At 33.7% G+C, this 18,406-nt stretch overlaps 2 protein-coding genes across 4 annotated transcripts; one reads left to right on the forward strand and one right to left on the reverse strand.

Moving 5' to 3' along the window:
- The first annotated feature begins 1,601 nt into the window (after window positions 1-1,601).
- LOC110702564 (probable sodium/metabolite cotransporter BASS6, chloroplastic) lies at window positions 1,602-18,121 on the forward strand. 2 transcript variants are annotated; one of them, XM_021880290.1, is made up of 12 exons: window positions 1,602-2,105; window positions 2,194-2,232; window positions 2,334-2,407; window positions 3,438-3,565; window positions 5,598-5,791; window positions 5,874-6,126; window positions 6,221-6,474; window positions 6,586-6,668; window positions 7,890-7,945; window positions 14,846-14,924; window positions 17,564-17,632; window positions 17,742-18,121. In XM_021880290.1, the coding sequence occupies exons 1-12, from the start codon at window positions 1,967-1,969 to the stop codon at window positions 17,844-17,846; spliced, it is 1,473 nt and encodes a 490-aa protein (XP_021735982.1). In that variant the 5' UTR covers window positions 1,602-1,966; the 3' UTR covers window positions 17,847-18,121. The 2 variants fall into 2 exon arrangements, with proteins under 2 accessions (XP_021735982.1, XP_021735981.1); XM_021880289.1 differs by lacking the exons at window positions 14,846-14,924; window positions 17,564-17,632; window positions 17,742-18,121 and having other exon boundaries at window positions 1,605-2,105; window positions 7,874-8,389.
- Window positions 8,687-12,099, reverse strand: LOC110702565. Of its 2 annotated transcripts, none has more exons than XM_021880291.1 (5): window positions 11,610-12,099; window positions 10,912-11,050; window positions 10,693-10,821; window positions 10,531-10,621; window positions 8,687-9,343 (listed from the first exon to the last, which is right to left on the reverse strand). In XM_021880291.1, the coding sequence occupies exons 1-5, from the start codon at window positions 11,672-11,674 to the stop codon at window positions 9,171-9,173; spliced, it is 597 nt and encodes a 198-aa protein (XP_021735983.1). In that variant the 5' UTR covers window positions 11,675-12,099; the 3' UTR covers window positions 8,687-9,170. The 2 variants fall into 2 exon arrangements, with proteins under 2 accessions (XP_021735983.1, XP_021735984.1); XM_021880292.1 differs by having other exon boundaries at window positions 10,912-10,989; window positions 11,610-11,697.
- Window positions 18,122-18,406: the final 285 nt, after the last annotated feature.

Raw genomic sequence — 18,406 nt, forward strand, 5'->3', positions numbered from 1 at the left:
CAGGTTTTCAATTTATAGATTTTTGTTTTCCGATTAAAAATTTTCATATAAATGATGGTAATTCAATTTTTTGAATAAAATTTGTAATTTTAAACTATAAATGTTTCGATTATAAGTTAGGAGTGAGGGAATTAGCAGGAATGAAAAGCGATAGAAAAGGAAGGGGGAGAGTGGAGTTTAGTTTCCTTCCAATTTTCTTAAATTTGAAGGATTGATGTTTAGAGATCCCTCCCCCACTCCCCTCTTTCCCTAACCTCTTATCCAAAATATGAGGACTTATATGTTAGGAATTGGGGAGAGAAGCTCAAGTGAGGTTCCATCTCAAAACCACATGACAACAGGAGTATCCCACTTAGGTATAAACTAATTATTCTTTGTTTTAATTTTTCCATGTGGGACAACAAACTCACACTTGCAACCTAATACAATATACTTCCTCCGTTCCAATAATAATGTAACAAGTGGACTTTTGCACTATTCATCACTCTTATTTGCCCATATAATATGATTAATAGACATTAAGCAAAATGTAGTCATGTGAGATATTCATATATTTGTCTCATAAAATACTTTTACAATACCAACTTTTTTTATTTTACTTTTAAAATATTAATTATTATATATATTTAACACATAAAATGTGATTTAAGATGCGTAATTTCATCCTTGTTGGAATATTATCGGAACAGAGAAACTACGTGTTAAGTGTTGGTTGACCAAATATATAATTAGCTTAGAAAATCATCGACTTGTATAGTTATAAAGTACGTATACGTTTTCTAAAAAATAAATTTATAAATTCAATAAGGTTAAAGGGTAAGAATTGAGCGAGTATAATTCCAAATGCACCACCTACTTATTAGTCATGATGAATATGACTTTAATTTGATATCCATACTTGTTAACTATCAGTCAAAATTTTACGGAATATTCATATTTTACTCGAGAATAGAGAAAACATAAGAGAAATTTTACCCCTCATATACTCGAAAAGATTCAAACCCCAAACCATTTAAACTCTATACCTACTTAATTAGGATTAAGGGCCTGTTCTCTTCCGTTGAAATTCAGTTCAGTTCAGTTCAGTTTAGCCCAGCTCAGTTCAGTTCAGTTCAGTTCAGCTCTTAATTTACGTCTAATGATATTGCTAATGATATAAAGCCAAATTTCATTCTTTTAAGCTCTTATTACAACGACAACAACAACATTAACAATAATAACAATAACAATAATAATAATAATAACAATAATAATAATAATAATAATAATAATCAATAAGTAATAAATAATAATAATAATAATAATCATCATCAATAAACAATAATAATAATAACACTAATAATTGAAATAATAATACTAATAATAATAATCAATAAATAATAATAATACTAATAATAACAGTAATAATTGAAATAATAATACTAATAATAATAATCAATAAATAATAATAATAATCATCAATAAATAATAATAATAATAATAATAATAATAATAATCAATAAATAATAATATTATTATTATTATTATTATTATTATTATGTACATTTGTATATATACATATGTATAGTAATAAATAATCAAAGATCACTAATCTGTAGTTAAAAATCACTAATTAATAAGTTCAGTTCAGCTGAGTTCAGTCAATCGAAACAGGCCCTAAAAGTCTGTTCTCATTTACTAAACTGAATCATTTATGAGAGAAGAAAAATTAAAAAGTAAACTGAATTAAAATTAAATTGAAGAGAACAGACTCTAAGACGGGTGCCGTGCAACCTAAAATCATACACCCCTGCGGCCGTGCCACCCTAGTACTCGACTACTCGTACTCCTTATAACAAAGACAGCAACAACCTTTTTCAACTCCACTCAAAACCGAAGATCATCCCAAAAGTTAAAAAACCTTTTGGTATAAAAATCAAAAAGAGAAGCTTCTTATTCCTTCAAAATTCAATCAAAACAAAAAAAAATGAGCACAACAATTAATAATCTACAACTCCTCCATCTTCGCCACCTTCAATTTCAACGCCATCGTTGCTCATCCTTCTCTCTCTCACTCCCTCGTTCTCTCTCTCTCCTCTCCTCAAAATGCAGTGTTTCTCTTTCAGGTCAAACCCCATTAATTTTTTCAACTTTGATTTTTATATTTTCAACAAAAATGTACTTTAATAATGTATGTTGTATTTGGTTTTGCAGGTCCAAATTCTCTTGCCCTGAACCCCAAGATTATGAAATGTAATTGCATTCTTTCTCTTACTTATATATATAATTTCAATTTTGAGTTATAGTAGAGTAATTAATTGGTTTTTTTTTTTTTTTTTTTTTTTTTTTGGTAGATGGGTGTTCTTGTAACGTGGTGGTTAAATGTGTACCAAAAGATTTTGAATCAGAATCCAATGTTGTTCCTCAGGTTTGTTTTTTCTTTTGATTATTTTAATTATAATTGTTTGCTTAATTAATTAGCTTATTAATCATTAGTTGAATTTATGAGATTCTATTCTTAATTGTATGTAATATTTGTTAAGTATTTTGTCTGGTTTAGGCTGGAAACCAATAATTTCTATGGATATGTATAAATATTGGGATTAATTGTAGGAGGAATAATGTTTTCTGGATTTGTGTTGCTTTTGACTTTGGCTGTGTAATGTACACATATTGCATATTCTTTGGTTTCTGGGTTGTGAACGAATGCGCTGTTGGCATGAGCTTTTTATAATTTTTTAATAGAATTTTAAAGTACAGTATAATTTTTTTTTAAAGAAAAGTGTGCTTTTTAATTCAATAGTGTTTCCAAGAAATTAAGCTGTTCTTTTAAATCAGTCATCCAGTTTGATGGCTTGAGCCTTTTAGTTTCTTGTTTCATACTTATAATTCTAGGGGAGTAGTAGTATTATTTTCAATGTCTATACTATAGAATAGTTTGTTGTGGGGCTAATGATTCGGGTTAAGGGAAAGAATTGGACTTTTTTGTTAAATGGTTGAAGCTGAAAAGAACCTGCAAGTATGTAAACTTTGATTAAGATATACTCCGTATTGATTAATGTCCAATGATGTAAAGGAGACACATTGATCAAATAAAGCGTATAATCTGATTGATCATTTTTTTGGGAAACATTGCAAGAATTAAGAATCGGTTATGGAGTACAACATTGTAGATAATACTATAAGCGCAGGTTTTTTTTTTTTCCTTTCAAGGGACCAATTCTGACCTCATAATGCCATTCTGTATATTAATGATTTATCCTGTCATAGAATTGCCAGATGATCATATTGATATCCACATAATGAATGACTGAACTAGCATGTGTATAATTTATATAGTGGGTGTGGTGTGACCAAATCACACTGCTTCTAGAGATTTGGATTTATCAATGTGAATTCTGATGCGTTTAGAAGGGTGATTAGGTAGCTGATTTGTTGCTATTTCTCTTTTGTTCTAGGAGGTTGAGAAGATAGAAGACATTTCCAATATCTTGAGCAAAGCGAATTCTTTTTTGCCTCATGTTGTGCTTGCAAGTACGCTGCTTGCTCTTGCTTATCCTCCTTCTTTTACTTGGTTTACCAACAGGTGGTTGTTTGTCCTGTTTCAAATTTTTAATTGGAGAAGAAAAGTTTGTGCTGTGTTTAATAGCCATGTGTCTAAATTTGTTTGTTTGTCTAATTTGGTAAATTTATGTGTTTCTGTTGCCTTTTGAATGCAAGATTCTACTACATGTTAAATAGCTCCTGTTTTTTGTGGGTCTGATAGACAGCCTTTCCATTTTCTCTCTTGAACACATTCATTGTGATACCACACCCTATTTTTCTAGTTAAGAGTCTAACCTATGGAATGAGATATCACTTGTTATTCATATTCTATCTGTAGTTAAACCAAATGGTTTGCCTGAGTAAATTTTCTTTACAAAAAAATGTGCCCATAAACATGTTAATTCAAGATTTGACATAGTGCAATTCAAATAAGATGCAAAATATGTAAGTTTTGGGACTTTTCAACCTGTTTATTTAATTTGATCACCATGCCTAATTGACTTTAGTAAACCAGTCAAGTTATTCTTAAAGTATAATATGCAAGGTTGACAATTCTGAAGGCTGAAGACTTGAACTACATTCTAGTATCATCCATCCTTTACCCTTGGATCACAATATAGGGTTGGGACTAGGGATTATTTATGCCCATACTGAATTCTAGTATAAATCATCCTTATTCCATCTTGAAGACTTAGAGTTCTGCTCACTACTTTGTTTCTTTTCTTTAAAGGCAAGCTTTTGTATTGAAAGGTTAAGTGTCCTTCTTGGCACGTGTAACACGTGCTATCCTTGTTATTCGCTTTGTAGCCGCTTCTCCTTTTGTGTGTCTAGCTTACTTGCTCCAAACTTGACATAACACATCAAATTGCTTCAATATTGGCTTCATATTTACCGTCAATTGTCCAATGACCACAGGCATTGCAAATATATTCACTTGCTAGTTGCTACCGAAACCTTTCAGAGCAAGGCATCTTGAACCAAACAGTTTGTTGGTTCATAATCCTTGACACTTTATAGGCTAGTCAATCGACCATTATTTAACCATGTTTTATATTTTCAACACTTACCCATCTTTTCAATTTCTAATCCTGCTGTGCCAATTTATTTGGGCAAGTCTTCTAAACCCTTGGCAGTTCAAGTCTTCAAAATTGTTTACGGTTTTCTGCGATTCACCTTTCAATAAATATTCCACTTCCCAAGCATAGAAGTCCTCTGCTGCTGATATAATTGAGATTATAAACCCTAAATTATCTAATATTTGAATATAATTGGTTGCAATAGTGTTAACCTTCCTTCCACTGTTTTTTACTTGGTACTTTACAAGAAAATCTTTGCTTCTGATATTGATATGTGATCTTATGTTGCTGAAGTTAGCTTTGTAGTTTGTGGTTTATTTGTTGGGTGCTCCCATAAATGTGATAGAATGTATCCTCTTTTTTTTCCACATTAAAATAACAATAACCAACAAGCTTATACAATCTCACTGATTTTTTAAATTTTCCATTATATTGGAAATTAAAATTGAGAGACTGGGCCCATGTCTCGGTCCAATGATTAAATGGAACAGCTACTGCTATGGAGTATTTGCATAACTTTAGTTTTGAGCAGGCATGGCAATAAAATGCAAGTAATCATTAAGTTGGAAAAGTGTATCCATAAGGTAGCAGCTTGGGAACATTACATACAGTCCTGGAGTTGTCTTGGCTGTGAGTTCAGTAATTCTCAGTGGTTAGATCTAAAGTTTTTTGCTGTTAATATTCTTTGCCTGAAACTGCTACATACAGATTAGTCAGATGATGAGTTCACTAGATAAAAAATTTCTCTGCCTGGAATGCTAAATACAGTCTAGTCTGATAATGATTTCACTAGATACAAATTTCTCTACCTGGAACACTAAACCAATCTAGATAAATTATTCTGCTTTGGTACACTATAGAGTAAAGAGTCTATACTCTATAGACAATCAGTCAGCTGGTTTATTCTGAAAACTCGATGTGCAAAAATTTTAAATTATGATCTCACCCACCTATTGACCTATTTACTGCTTCATGGTGTTTATTACATTATTATAGGTACTACGCACCTGCACTGGGATTTTTGATGTTTGCAGTGGGTCTAAATTCAAGTGAGAAAGATTTCCTTGAAGCATTTAAAAGACCTGCTGCCATTTTTGCTGGCTATATTGGGCAATTTGTTGTCAAGCCTCTGCTTGGATTTATATTTGGCACTATTGCAGTAACAGTTTTTGGTCTCCCTACTCCCGTTGGTAATAGTCTTCCAGCTTGTTTCTCAGTGTATGCTACTTTGTATCATGTTACAGTAACTAATGTTTCAACTGGTACCTACAGGTGCTGGGATCATGTTGACATCTTGTGTCAGCGGGGCCCAACTCTCAAATTATGCAACTTTCTTAACTGACCCTCAAATGGCCCCTTTAAGCATTGTTATGACATCATTTTCTACAGCCTCTGCAACATTTGTGACACCCCTTCTATCACTGCTTCTCATTGGAAAGAGATTACCTGTCGATGTTAAAGGAATGATGGCTAGTATTATGCAGATTGTAGTAGCACCTATCGTAACTGGCTTGCTTCTGAATAGGTGAACCTGACTTCTTTCTTTGTTATTCTTCCATCCGTTTTCCACACCCTTTGTAATGCTATTGTTGGTGATTAGTTCTTATACATTATTACAGGTTGTTTCCTAAGGTCAGCAAGGCAATACGACCCTTTCTGCCTCCGCTATCAGTTTTTGTAACATCTCTTTGTGTTGGTGCACCCCTCGCTATCAATATAAATGCTGTTATGTCCCCTTTTGGATTGACCATCCTTCTGCTTGTAACTCTGTTTCACCTGTCTGCATTTATTGCTGGTTATGTGATGTCTGGTTTGGTATTTCATAACACACCTGATGCGAAAGCTCTCCAAAGAACACTTTCCTATGAGACAGGTATTGTACTTTTTTCCACTGCTGATTTCTTCTTTATCTTTTTTTTTGATATGTAATACATATTATATGTATTAAAACTTTTAGTCAAACTAACTTAATTTTACCATATAGGCATGCAAAGCAGTCTTCTTGGTCTGGCACTTGCTAATCGGTTTTTTGAGGATCCTGTTGTGGGAGTTCCTCCTGCTATATCTGTAAGTCTAAGTTTTTCCTGGCATTCATGAACTGGGTTATGGTATACTTTCTGAGATATATACGAAGCAGGTGACTGAATAGTCCTGTCACTGAATGACAAACATGCATGATGTATGACAACCTTGCCTTAAGACTTCACACTCACACTCACCCCCCCCCCCTCCTCTTCTTTGAGGATGTATGTTGTTATGCCCTTTGGATTTCATTTATATAATTGCTCTCAATGTGATGTCAAATCTTACCTCAGCATGTTTGTTAGCTCTAGCAATTAAAACTGGGATTTTATATTTTGGGGATTTCTCAATTGTTTAAATAAAAAAAATAGTGATTCAGCTATGATATCCTCCAATATTGTGTGTGAAAGAGAAACATTAATTAAGGTTTCTGTATAACCTTCTATAGCATATTAACAGAGTCAACACAACTGTCTGAATATGAAGCTTAGTTGTACAACAAAGATGGCATGAAAGGACTCCGTAGAGCAGCTTATTTCCATAGATATAGTCTAAAAACTTATGATCCATTCTGAAATATAATTTGCGTCATTGTTCTGTTCACCTGACATACAAGGCTCATAACGAGAAATGCCTCTTTGAGCATCCAATTGTCCACTGAATGCTCCCCAAGATCACAATGAGGAGGAAATTTTATGGATGATATCATTATAAGCAGATATAGTCATGATTACTTATCTATGCTAGAGTTGCAAAAGAAAGCTATTTTAATGGAAAGTCTCCAGCTCTATTCTGCCAGATGTTGTGGATTATGTTTTCATTACTTACCAGTGGTACCAAGCGGCATCTTTAAGGAAAGATTTCTTCCCATATGGGGCTGGCCTGATTAAATACGGTATAGTGGGATTCTAGTGGACTCTAGATTCTACATGGTTTATCCTAACAGAATTCTGGAAAAAGTTTACTAGGATGCAGCTATAACTTTAACTATTAGAATAGAAGAGCAAGAGACAAAAATAGTCTTAGAAACAAGGTGTCCTTTAGAGTAAAGGCTACTATGTTCAGATTGCAGTGGTAGATGTAGGAAGGCATCCAGCTTTTTTGTGCATAGTATTTCATTTCTCAAGTTCTATAGTTGATTAAAAAAACTCATAATTTCTCATTTACTATTATAATGCTTGAGATGCATAAACTTCTATATATTTAAAAACATAAATTGATTTAGTCTCATGTCTCACATGTACTCACAGTCCTTTTGTTTTGCAGACTGTTATAATGTCTTTGATGGGATTCTCTCTTGTTATGTTGTGGGCTAAGAAGAAGTGATAGTTTCGAGAACAAGTGCCATCACAAGTTGTTAAAGAACTGGCGTGTTTGTATCGACATCTGGAATAACTGAATATGTATACAAGTTTATGATGAAGACGAAGCCCATGCTGGACCTATGAGTTCAGGGAGAGCTGATGCAGTAGTGCTTCTGTAATTTTGTATCCAACATTAGGCATTAGTAACCATGGTTTATGATGATCAGATTGTAGTTGCTAAAGTAGGTTTAAATAGCAAAGTGTCTGAAATATTGGTGTTTATACACCTGATAGTGTGTAGGTTTAGGCAGTGGCCTACTGGCCTAGCAGCTAGCCTCCTGTTTGTGCTAACACCTATTAACAATTTTATATACCAATCTTCTCACCATTCTGGCTTTTGCATTTTGTTGTAGACATTACTGATTCTCAAATTAATGTAGCGTATGAAGTATTTTTATTTTTTACATTTGACATAGGCAGCATATGAAGTATAGAGTGAGCTGAGTATATGCATTATAATCCAATATGTTCTGTTGTGCTGTTTTAATGGAAGTTTTTCTAGTTAAAAATCCGTATTATGTTACGGAGTACTAAATTGCATGAGACATCTACGTCAGGTATTACAGAATTAAGTTGTACAAATGTTTCCTGTCTGTCCTTGGGATTGGTAATACAGTCGATGTAGAAAAGTTTCGACACAGAGATTGAAGTTAACTTATTTACATTAAAAAAAAAAAAAAAAAAGCCTGTCTACTGTAGTTAAATAAGAGAATAGAACTGCTTCGTTAAATTTCCGGATGAACAAAATAATGCAACACTGAAAGTTAAAGAGTGCATCATTTCAACAGCTACAATAATTTTTGGTAAATTCAATCGATCTTTTTATCACCATCAGCTATAATTCTGTGAACAAGACATGGTTTAACAGCAATGGTAGCATCTTGTGAAAAGAAGCTAAACTAATATTACAGTTAATAATGCTTGATTGAAAGAAAAATCTCCCAGCGACTGAATCTGTAGCTTCATTTCTGATTTGAACAATTCAGCCCTTCTTTGTGAACATTCATTCTCGGCTCCATGTGGACATCCATTACATTTTTCTAGTTTCCTGCTTCCTTCACTCCAAAGCATTCATTTGTTCTTTATCAGCTGTTCCTTAACTTCCTCAGAAACACCAAAAAATGCAATGTACCCTAAGCAGGGCCATTGACTATCTAACTATCAGCTAGAAGTTTAGGTAGGGCTAGGAGTCCTTTTCTGTGGCCAACTGCCCAGCTCTTTTAAGATCTTGATCCCTTGGCAGAAGAAAAGGTGGGAGAAATCGAGGCACAGAAAAACCCACCACTACACATAGCAATGCGAATGCTGCAACCAGCCAAGCTTTATGGGGAATGCCCAACATCAGCTCATCACAAACTGCCATAATTAGGAGATAGGATGAGTAATGGGTGCAAGTTTATGTATCGGGCACACAGGGCCGTTTCTGAGTTTTTAGGGGCCTAAGGGGAAATTAATAATTAGGGGCCCCTATAAATTTGGGTGTTTGCGTGATATACTAAATATACATTCATTTTCCTAAAAACTATACTTTAAAATAGTATTAACTTAAAGTGCAAATTCTCTCCAAAAAAAAAAAAAAAAAAAACCTTAAAGTGCAAATAAGATAAGTCCAAATTAAAATGTTAATCTATAAAATTCAATAACAAAAAAAAAAAAGTCAAAAGTCCCACTTGATCGTTCTGGAAAAAAAAAAAAAACAAACAGGTTTCTCCTATCCAAAGAATTTTTAAAAGGTTTTTCTAAACAAAAAAAATTCATAAAAGGTTTCTCCTACCCAAAAAAATTTTAAAAGGTTTTTCTGAACAAAAAGGTCACTTTAAAGACTTTTCCGAACAAATTTTCCAAAAATTTATACCCTTTTCGTCTTAGAACCTCAAAGTATATATAGTTTTATTTTACATAGTTCTATAACATTTAATTTGTTTTTTAAGTGCCTCAAATTGTTACAAATATTATGGGACGGAGAGCAGTAAATACGTCAATTGGAAGCGTACTATAAAAATAAACTTAAAAAAAATGCTAATGGGTATAATAGAAAGAAAGTACTCCGTAATAGATTAAAAATAAAGAAATAGAAAAGAAAATTGAATTAAAAACGTATGACAGGTCTCGAACCTAAAACACAAGGCTTATTAAAGCCCACTACAACAACTTGTAGTAACCACTGAGCTCTTTGCTTATTTCTCAAATATTTAAGGAGATTAATTACTATAACTTAAATTTTGATTTAGGGGCCCTGGGCGGGTGCCCCGGCTGCCCCGCCCCAGCGACGCCACTGCGGGCACATAACAAGCAGAAATAAATGAACTAACAACAGGGATTGATTTAAGGATGAAACATAGAAGACAGGTAGCACAAGAAGCATCAAAGTCTGGTGAACAAAATAGCTCAACCCAATAGGCATACAATTAGGCAAGAAAATATAATAGCTGCTTATAAATGAATGCACATAAGCGCTAAGCATCCTAAACATATATATAAGCATAATTTAGTCCATGATAATAAACTGTTCTTTCCGAATCAAAGACAAGAAAGCAGCATACCTATATTGAACAAGATATTCTCCCTTTCCTGAACACCAGGTATTGCAACAAATCCCTCAGGCTCCACTGTTATCAGAACATACAATCCGCCCTGTCCATAACCCACAATCAAAAATAGTAAACCATGAGATCACCATCGATATACAATGAACATACACAAACCTGACGATTGATCTCATCAAGGTCCTCCGCCTTGAAAATCAGTTTCTCAGTGTTGAGCAATTTCCTTAGCCTGTTCAGTCCAACATCAGAAACACCTCTCTTCAACTGTAAAGAAAACATAGCCGGTGTCTGTAGCACAAACAACACCCATCAATAATCTCGAAATCAACGATATCCCACGGATAACTACACAAGTTAATCATGTTATAAATTACATACAGTAGCTGGATATGAGATCTTCACTTCATACCAAGTATCAGGTTTCAACCCTTGAAGCAAATAATAGCGCGATCCCATCTGAAATGGTAAACTTTCCTTAAACAATTCCTTCCCAACAACCAACTCCTTTTGATCAACTCTGTGTCATATCATTGTTTTATATCTCAGACATCAAATTCACCCAAAAAGTGAAAATAAAAGGCACATAATAAAAAACATATCCAAATTAGCTTGCACTAAAATTACAATGGATAGTCCAGATTAATACACCATTACAGTATTCTAGGATGAAAATTACAGTATTGACATTTCAAATAATCCCAATTTAGCAAAAAGTATGACGAATTTATGGGGTTACTTTTTCTTGATTATTAATGGTGATAATCTTCCCAATAATGCAAGAAATTAAACAAAGTTACAAATCTAATTTTTTGGGTGAATAATTCACAGTATGTATAAATTTCATTCTAGCAACAGTAGATTAAGATATATTTACAAGCGAATAAATGATTAAATATGGAGCAAACGAAATAATTGTATTCAAAAAACAAATTAACAATAATTAGGATTAGAAGGAAAATTAATAATGCTAATACTAAACACAATTTACAGTAAAATTATTTGAATGCAGCAAGATGGAATTTTTATAGTTGGAAACTAAAAAAGGATGAAACTTGAGTTGAAGAAAGAAGACTGACCCGTTTCCATAGGTGAAAGTTGAGAAAAAGAAGAGAGAGATACCAAGAATGTTGAGAATCGACATCAATTTAACCTGTGTTTCTTCCTCAAATGCTCTTATAAGAGTCAATTGCGGTTTTTGGTACTAGGAAATCTAGGAATAGTAGAGTATAATTGTGTTTAATTCTTCCTCAAATGCTCTTAAAATTGAAAAACAAACAAGAATGAGGACTTTTTCAAAAAAAAAAAAAAAAAAAAAAAAAAGAAAAAGAATGAAAGATGAAAACAATTAAACAAATGAGCCCAAATATAGAATTTTGTTTTGAGAAAGATCAAAGAACAAAACCTCTGGATTAAGGCTCGTTCTTTTGAATTGAAATTTGCTAAACTAAATTGTAATTTGCTTAATTGAATTAATAAGGTTTAAAGTAGAAAAAAACAAGAGCTAAGTTGAATTTAATGAGTCGTAAGAATAACAATATTGACAGAATTTAATCTCAAGTTTTGGATGATAGCCTAACATTTTAACCAAAATATTTGACAATTGATATCCATTTATATTGTTAATTTGAGATTGAGGCATTGAAATTTAAAATTGTTTAGACTTGACTTGAGCTTTGCATTTATGGATTTGATTTCGACTCTAAATCAAATCATGCTTCATAGTTTATAATAATAATAATTTTATATAAGTAACTAGCTGTTAATTGCATAATAAGATTTTTTTTTAACAAGTACAATCAAGTGGACGTTTTTCCAATTTGAGCTCTAAACGTAAACTATTGACAAAAATGGTTGCGTGGAAAAACTATTTACCAAACTAAGCTTCCAGGGTAAATCGCTGTCTCGGACAGCGTTTTACCCCTGGTTTTTTTTTTAAAAAAAATTCAACTGGTAAACGCTGTCCCAGACAGCGTTTTACCTTCTGTATTTTTTTAAATTCAGTAGGGCATAAAACGCTGTCTCGGACAGCGTTTTATCCTTGGGTTTTTTTTAAAAAAAAAAATTCAATGGGTAAAACGCTGTCCGAGACAGCGTTTTATGCCCTGTTTTTTTTTTAAATGAAACGCTGTCCGGGATTTCAATAACAATTTCAACCTAAACTATTTTTTTTTAGTTTAGGTGGTACATTGTTATTGAAATCCCGGACAGCGTTTCATTTAAAAAAAAAACAGGGCATAAAACGCTGTCTCGGACAGCGTTTTACCCATTGAATTTTTTTAAAAAAAAAACCCAAGGATAAAACGCTGTCCGAGACAGCGTTTTATGCCCTACTGAATTTAAAAAAATACAGAAGGTAAAACGCTGTCTGGGACAGCGTTTACCAGTTGAATTTTTTTTTAAAAAAAAACCAGGGGTAAAACGCTGTCCGAGACAGCGATTTACCCTGGAAGCTTAGTTTGGTAAATAGTTTTGCCACACAACCATTTTTGTCAATAGTTTACGTTTAGAGCTCAAATTGGAAAAACGTTCCAATCAAGTTGCTTGTGAGCCTAGCCAAATTGAACAAATTGTCCAAGTTAGAATCAACCATTGACAACATTTTGATCATGTGTTATTCATTCATTTAATGAATGGTTTTCAATCGAACTTGTTCACGAGTATATTGTCAATACACGCTTCAAATGTATTCATGCCATCCTTGACATTGGTGGTAACCAGGGGCATGCCTTTGTTTGGGCTGGCAAGGGCTTGACCCCCTTAAGTATTTTAGAGTTGTTCATTATAAGTACTTTGATGTCTATTTATTGCATATAAATCATTGTGGCAAAGTGGTCAAGTAATGTTAGTTTTGAACAAAAAGGTTAGGGGATAAAACCTTGCTCCCCTAACTTTTTGGCCCAAGATCCGCCACAAATGGTAACATTAAGGCTGATCAAATGCCATGTCCTAAACAATGTCCAAAACAGGGGTAAAGATTAAGGTCTTTTTTAGCCCAAGATCCACCACTAGTGGTAACATTAAGGTAGATTAAAAGCCATGTCCTATCAAATATTCAAAATAAGGATAAAGATTAAGGGCATTTTTAACCCCAAATGATAGGTGTTTGCTTCCTCCATTGATTTGCTCGACCTCCATTGTTGAAGAATTCAAGCTCCATTATTGAGGACTAACAAGAGAGATAACGACCAATTAACAATTACAAAGCTATCTACTTATTAGCCCGGGTGATACCCCAAATCATCATAAATTATAAGTTTGGTCAAAATTAGTTTAGAAGGGTTAATGTTGAAAAATATTAATAAGTGAATGAAAATATATAAAGGTTATACATATAAAGACTTTTTCAAGCAAAAAAAATATTATTACAGAAAATTAAATTTTGACAAGTAAATAGTTTCTTAAAGAGACTAAACATCAGGACAATTCAATGCGATAATAGAAGGTTGATGACACGTATCGCACACTTAATACCAAATCATATTAAAAGAAGGGTGACACATCACACACGACGTTAGCGTGTTGTTTCTATAAGTTAGATATGTAAATATGCTTTCCTAATGAAGTGTGCAAAAAGACTTCAATATCCTCTTAAACTTGTAATTTCTCAATTCAAACCCAAGTTAGGAAATTAGCGAAGTACACTTTGAAAGTTCAAAAGATACATGTCCTCTCAAGCTTAAGTGGGGGCAAAAAAACTCCCGGCAAGCTTAACGCCAACCATGTTATCCATTCCTTCAATACTCTCTCCTTCAAATTCACCCCTTTCTTCATCTTCTACAATACCCTGTTTTCTCTCTCCTCAAAACCACTCAAATCTCCGTTTAGCCACTGTTTCCTGCTCCAATCAAACCCAGAAAACCACTTTCATTTGCAAAAACCAGAAATGGGTACCCGCTTTGTTAAGCGCTGGTGTTGCTCTTGCTTTGGTGGGTCCCGCCATTGCCGCCGATTCTTCGCCGCCATTGTTGTCATCAATTGAGCTTCATGAACCTTCCAATGCTCTCTCTCTCCCCACCTGGGCTGTCCACGTTTCCAGTGTTGCTGAATGGTGAGCAGGTCTCAAATTTGCCCCCCTTTTATTTGATTTTGTTGATTATCATCTTAATTGGTGTTATACTTGTTGATTCTATTGATTATTTGCTGCAATTGTATTTTGTAATTATATTTTGTATAATGATTTTTGTAGCCCTAGATATGTATTTGATGCTTGTAGTTAGCCCTTACGATTGCATATATTAAAATTGTTTAATTGTTCATCATATCGGGTTCGGATGATTTACATTGAATTATCAATCTTTTTTGAGTTTTTCAGGGTGATAGCAATGGCTTTGGTTTGGCAATATGGTGATAGGCCTGGCAATGAATCTTGGAAGGGTCTCTCTTGGGGAATGGTAAGTTTGTTTAATATTTTATGATATTGGGTATGAATTTATCATTGAAGCTGTCATAATTTTATAAATGTGTGTGTTTAACTATTGCAATGCTAGAATTTGCTGTCGAACTTTGATTATGTTTGTGTGTGATTTTGTTACTGAAGCTTAGCTAAGCTTGCAATTTGTTTTAGATTCTGCAATGCTATGGAATTGGGTATGATTTTGTCGTTGAAGATTAGGTTATTTTTTATTATTAACTGCTGCAACATTATCAGGCCGTTGCCATTGCATTTGACGAGGTTTGGTCTTGCAATCCAGCAATGACAGTGTAGTCTAAATCTCTGATGTGATGATGTATGTATGTTTGTGTGTGTTTATGAATTATGATATCGGCTCTGTTTGTTTTGGAGGAAAGTGTATTCTTGGATATCTTTTTTTCCAACTTTTGGATTAGACCGGATGATAAGAAAAGAAATTTTGGATGGAAATTCTACTTTTCCAACTAGTGGAACCATTGCTCTCCAATTTGGAAGGGATGCTGCATTTTGTGTCTAGAAAGATATTAATAGACTGGCAGCTTCTTGCCGTCTCACTTAACTACTAGATGGAGTTGAGATGGTAGTAGTCGTTTCTCCACACAACCAAAGGAAGGAAAACCTATCTTCAATTGCGTTTTCCTTTGGGAAGTATATTTCATGGAAACTGTTTTCAGTTAAAATAGTTTCTGTCCAAGCAAACGGAGCCATAGTGGTGTAGAATAGTGATGACCGTTGCTTTGAAGGGTATTTAATGATAATATGGAATATTAGGAAAATGTAGCATTGTCATAACCAGACGCTTAATACTACGTAGATGAAATCATCTATGACATTACGCGCTCCTCATTATCATGGTCTGTGATGTTTATGTATAAGACTCACCTGATAGGCTGATGCTATATGAAAATTAAACTTCTGACGAAAATTAATTTAGTCGGAAGAGACTAGGTTATCCATGATAGTGGGTTCTATCGATTTAAATTTCTGCAAGGCTATGGATCAGTTTAGTGATCAGGACATTCCCGAAGGCTTGTATATGAATGTTGGTTTAGTTATACCTCGTGCTTCTCTTATGTTTGAAAGTGAATGAGTATAAACGTGTCTAGATTTTAATCTAAGAAGTCCAAGAGATCAAGAAGTATGAAGATTAGCAACAATATAACTGAATTCTAACAATATTATCAATATAAAGTAAGCAAGAAGTCAAGAACCCAACATTGTGAACATTAACTGATCTTATAGTGTTATCAGATATATCTGTTTCTCTGTTTTTTATTGTTATGTATTGCATATGAAGCCTTTAGTTGGGAAATTTATGTACTGTTCTTTAAATCCTGAAAGAATTTACTAGGTGATAGTGTGCTGTGTGTTGAGGTAGGTCAAAGTCATAAACATGGGCCATATAACTCTCTAGCTAAGTTGGAAATTTTAGAATGATGAATTTCACCAATTCTGTAGTTGTACCCTGTATGTTCTATCTTGATGGAAATGATAGCTGGGTATTTGTAAATTCGAGTAGTATCTCATTCAATGTTACATGGTATGTGTTATGATACCATTCGTGATAGAGGAACAGGAACATGGGATGCTAAAGAGAATTAGGTCTGCCCGGAATTGTAGTGAACTACAAATAATAAGCAAAAATACCATTAATGATGCTGGTAATAGGCTTGTTGAACCAGGTAGCATTGTTCACCGACTTGAGTCGCTTTTTGGAATGCTTGAATTCAGTTGTTGAATGGGGGTTTGTACCATGCTCTGTAGCAATAATTTCTCTTATAATGAGCTAAGAAGTATAGGCTTATATGTGAGCAGTGATGTAGTAATTTGGATGGTTGGCTTCGTCGAGTCCATTCAAACTAGTCAATAATTTTGGAGGAGATAGTAAGAGAATCATGCTTTATTTCTAAGGGCATAGTTGGATTAAGGGTAATGCATTAAGGGGGTGATAAAAAGTCAAACTAAGGAAAATGAAGATGAGAAGAGGTAGTTATTAGAGGGAGGAGATGGTGGTAAAGAGAATAAAATAGTGTTGGTATGAAGAAGAGGGAAAAATGGTAGTCGTCATTATAGGAGTAATATTTACCCTCGTTTCATATCACACTTCCATTTATTCATTCTCCAAGTAATTATTTACCTCTTTTGTTTCTGCTCAAATGCATTATCCTTCCTCCAAGCATGCCTTATGGTGTTTAGCAGTCCTTTCATTCTTTACTCTGGCTGTTTGGGGCTTGTTAGCAGTTGGGTGGTTTCCAATTTTCTATGTTTGTTCGTATTGTTTTGCTGTTACTGAAATAACTTTGAATAATTAATTACCAAAGGACTATAAAATGAAAGAGCTTATGACTAAGCTTTAAGCTACTCACTGAGTTACTGTTACTAATTTCAGAAGACCAGTGGTGAGCTAACCTGTCTGTATTTGTGATGCAATATTCTAAGACTTCATTTAAAATCGAAAAATGGATAAGTTGCTTTAAATAAAAAAAATTATACGTACATTTCAGTTACTCTTGTGACTCTTGTTTAAATTATTAGATTTTCCTTTAGATGCTTTGATATTAATTTACTGGTTGCCAATTACCGCCCTCTTATAAAACCTTGGATATTAATTATTCTTAGGTACCCTTACTTGGCGGAGCAATGTGTGCATGTACATGGCATTTCTTTTACAATGCTGAGTCACTTGAGGTAACTATGCCTTTTCAAACATTGGCAATAAATTGGGAACTGCTCTGACTTCATTCTGAATCACGCTAACTGATGACAGTTTACAATTTTTACTTCTGAATGCTTGAAGGTACTGGTGGCACTTCAAGCTGCTTTGACAGTTTGTGGCAATGCCACTATGTGTGCTGCTGCGTACCGCATATACAAGTCACAGAATCGCCCAGAAATTTTTTAAGATACTTCAACAGAAATAACATTTAAATATGTCCTGCAAGAATTGGATTTGAGGTATTTTTTTCTCATATCGATTAAACTTGCTCTTCCTGTAATATAATTCTCCTCCTTCCATTGTGCTGTATTTATATTTTTATGGAGCTGAAAATGACATTCTTATTCCCTTTATCAATGGTAGTGGTTTTTTTAGAAGTAGGAATGGATGCAATTGAGAATTTGACACATTTGTGTAATTTCATATTGAATTAGTCTAGTAACAGGCTTTTCTTTTCTTAATGTCACGTATGTATTTATATTTATTCTATTTGTGGGTCTTTATAGCAAGCTCTAGTACAAGATACAATTTACAGTATGGCTGAGAACTCAGTCCTCTATTATATATTGCCAATTTATGAAAAAAAAGGTGGTACGTAGTGATGTTAGGAGGACAAGATACATGTATAGAACCACTTGCATATAGTAATAAAAGAAGAGGAATAAGCAAGCCATTAGTAGGGAGTTTGGGTTCTCTATTATATCTAACCTAGGCAAGTATCTTGGTGTTCCATTACTCCATGAGCG

Source organism: Chenopodium quinoa, unplaced genomic scaffold, assembly GCF_001683475.1.
Source record: "Chenopodium quinoa cultivar QQ74 unplaced genomic scaffold, ASM168347v1, whole genome shotgun sequence".
NCBI lineage: Eukaryota > Viridiplantae > Streptophyta > Magnoliopsida > Caryophyllales > Amaranthaceae > Chenopodium > Chenopodium quinoa.

Coding starts and splice junctions, on each gene's coding strand:
- LOC110702564 (XM_021880290.1), top strand. CDS start 1,967: ATGAGCACAACAATTAATAATCTACAACTCCTCCATCTTCGCCACCTT. Junction 2,233..2,333: donor GAACCCCAAGATTATGAAAT/GTAATTGCATTC, acceptor TTTTTTTGGTAG/ATGGGTGTTCTTGTAACGTG. Junction 17,633..17,741: donor ACAATGCTGAGTCACTTGAG/GTAACTATGCCT, acceptor GAATGCTTGAAG/GTACTGGTGGCACTTCAAGC.
- LOC110702565 (XM_021880291.1), bottom strand. CDS start 11,674: ATGTCGATTCTCAACATTCTTGGTATCTCTCTCTTCTTTTTCTCAACT. Junction 10,822..10,911: donor AGATCTCATATCCAGCTACT/GTATGTAATTTA, acceptor TTTGTGCTACAG/ACACCGGCTATGTTTTCTTT. Junction 9,344..10,530: donor GAATATCTTGTTCAATATAG/GTATGCTGCTTT, acceptor TAATTATGGCAG/TTTGTGATGAGCTGATGTTG.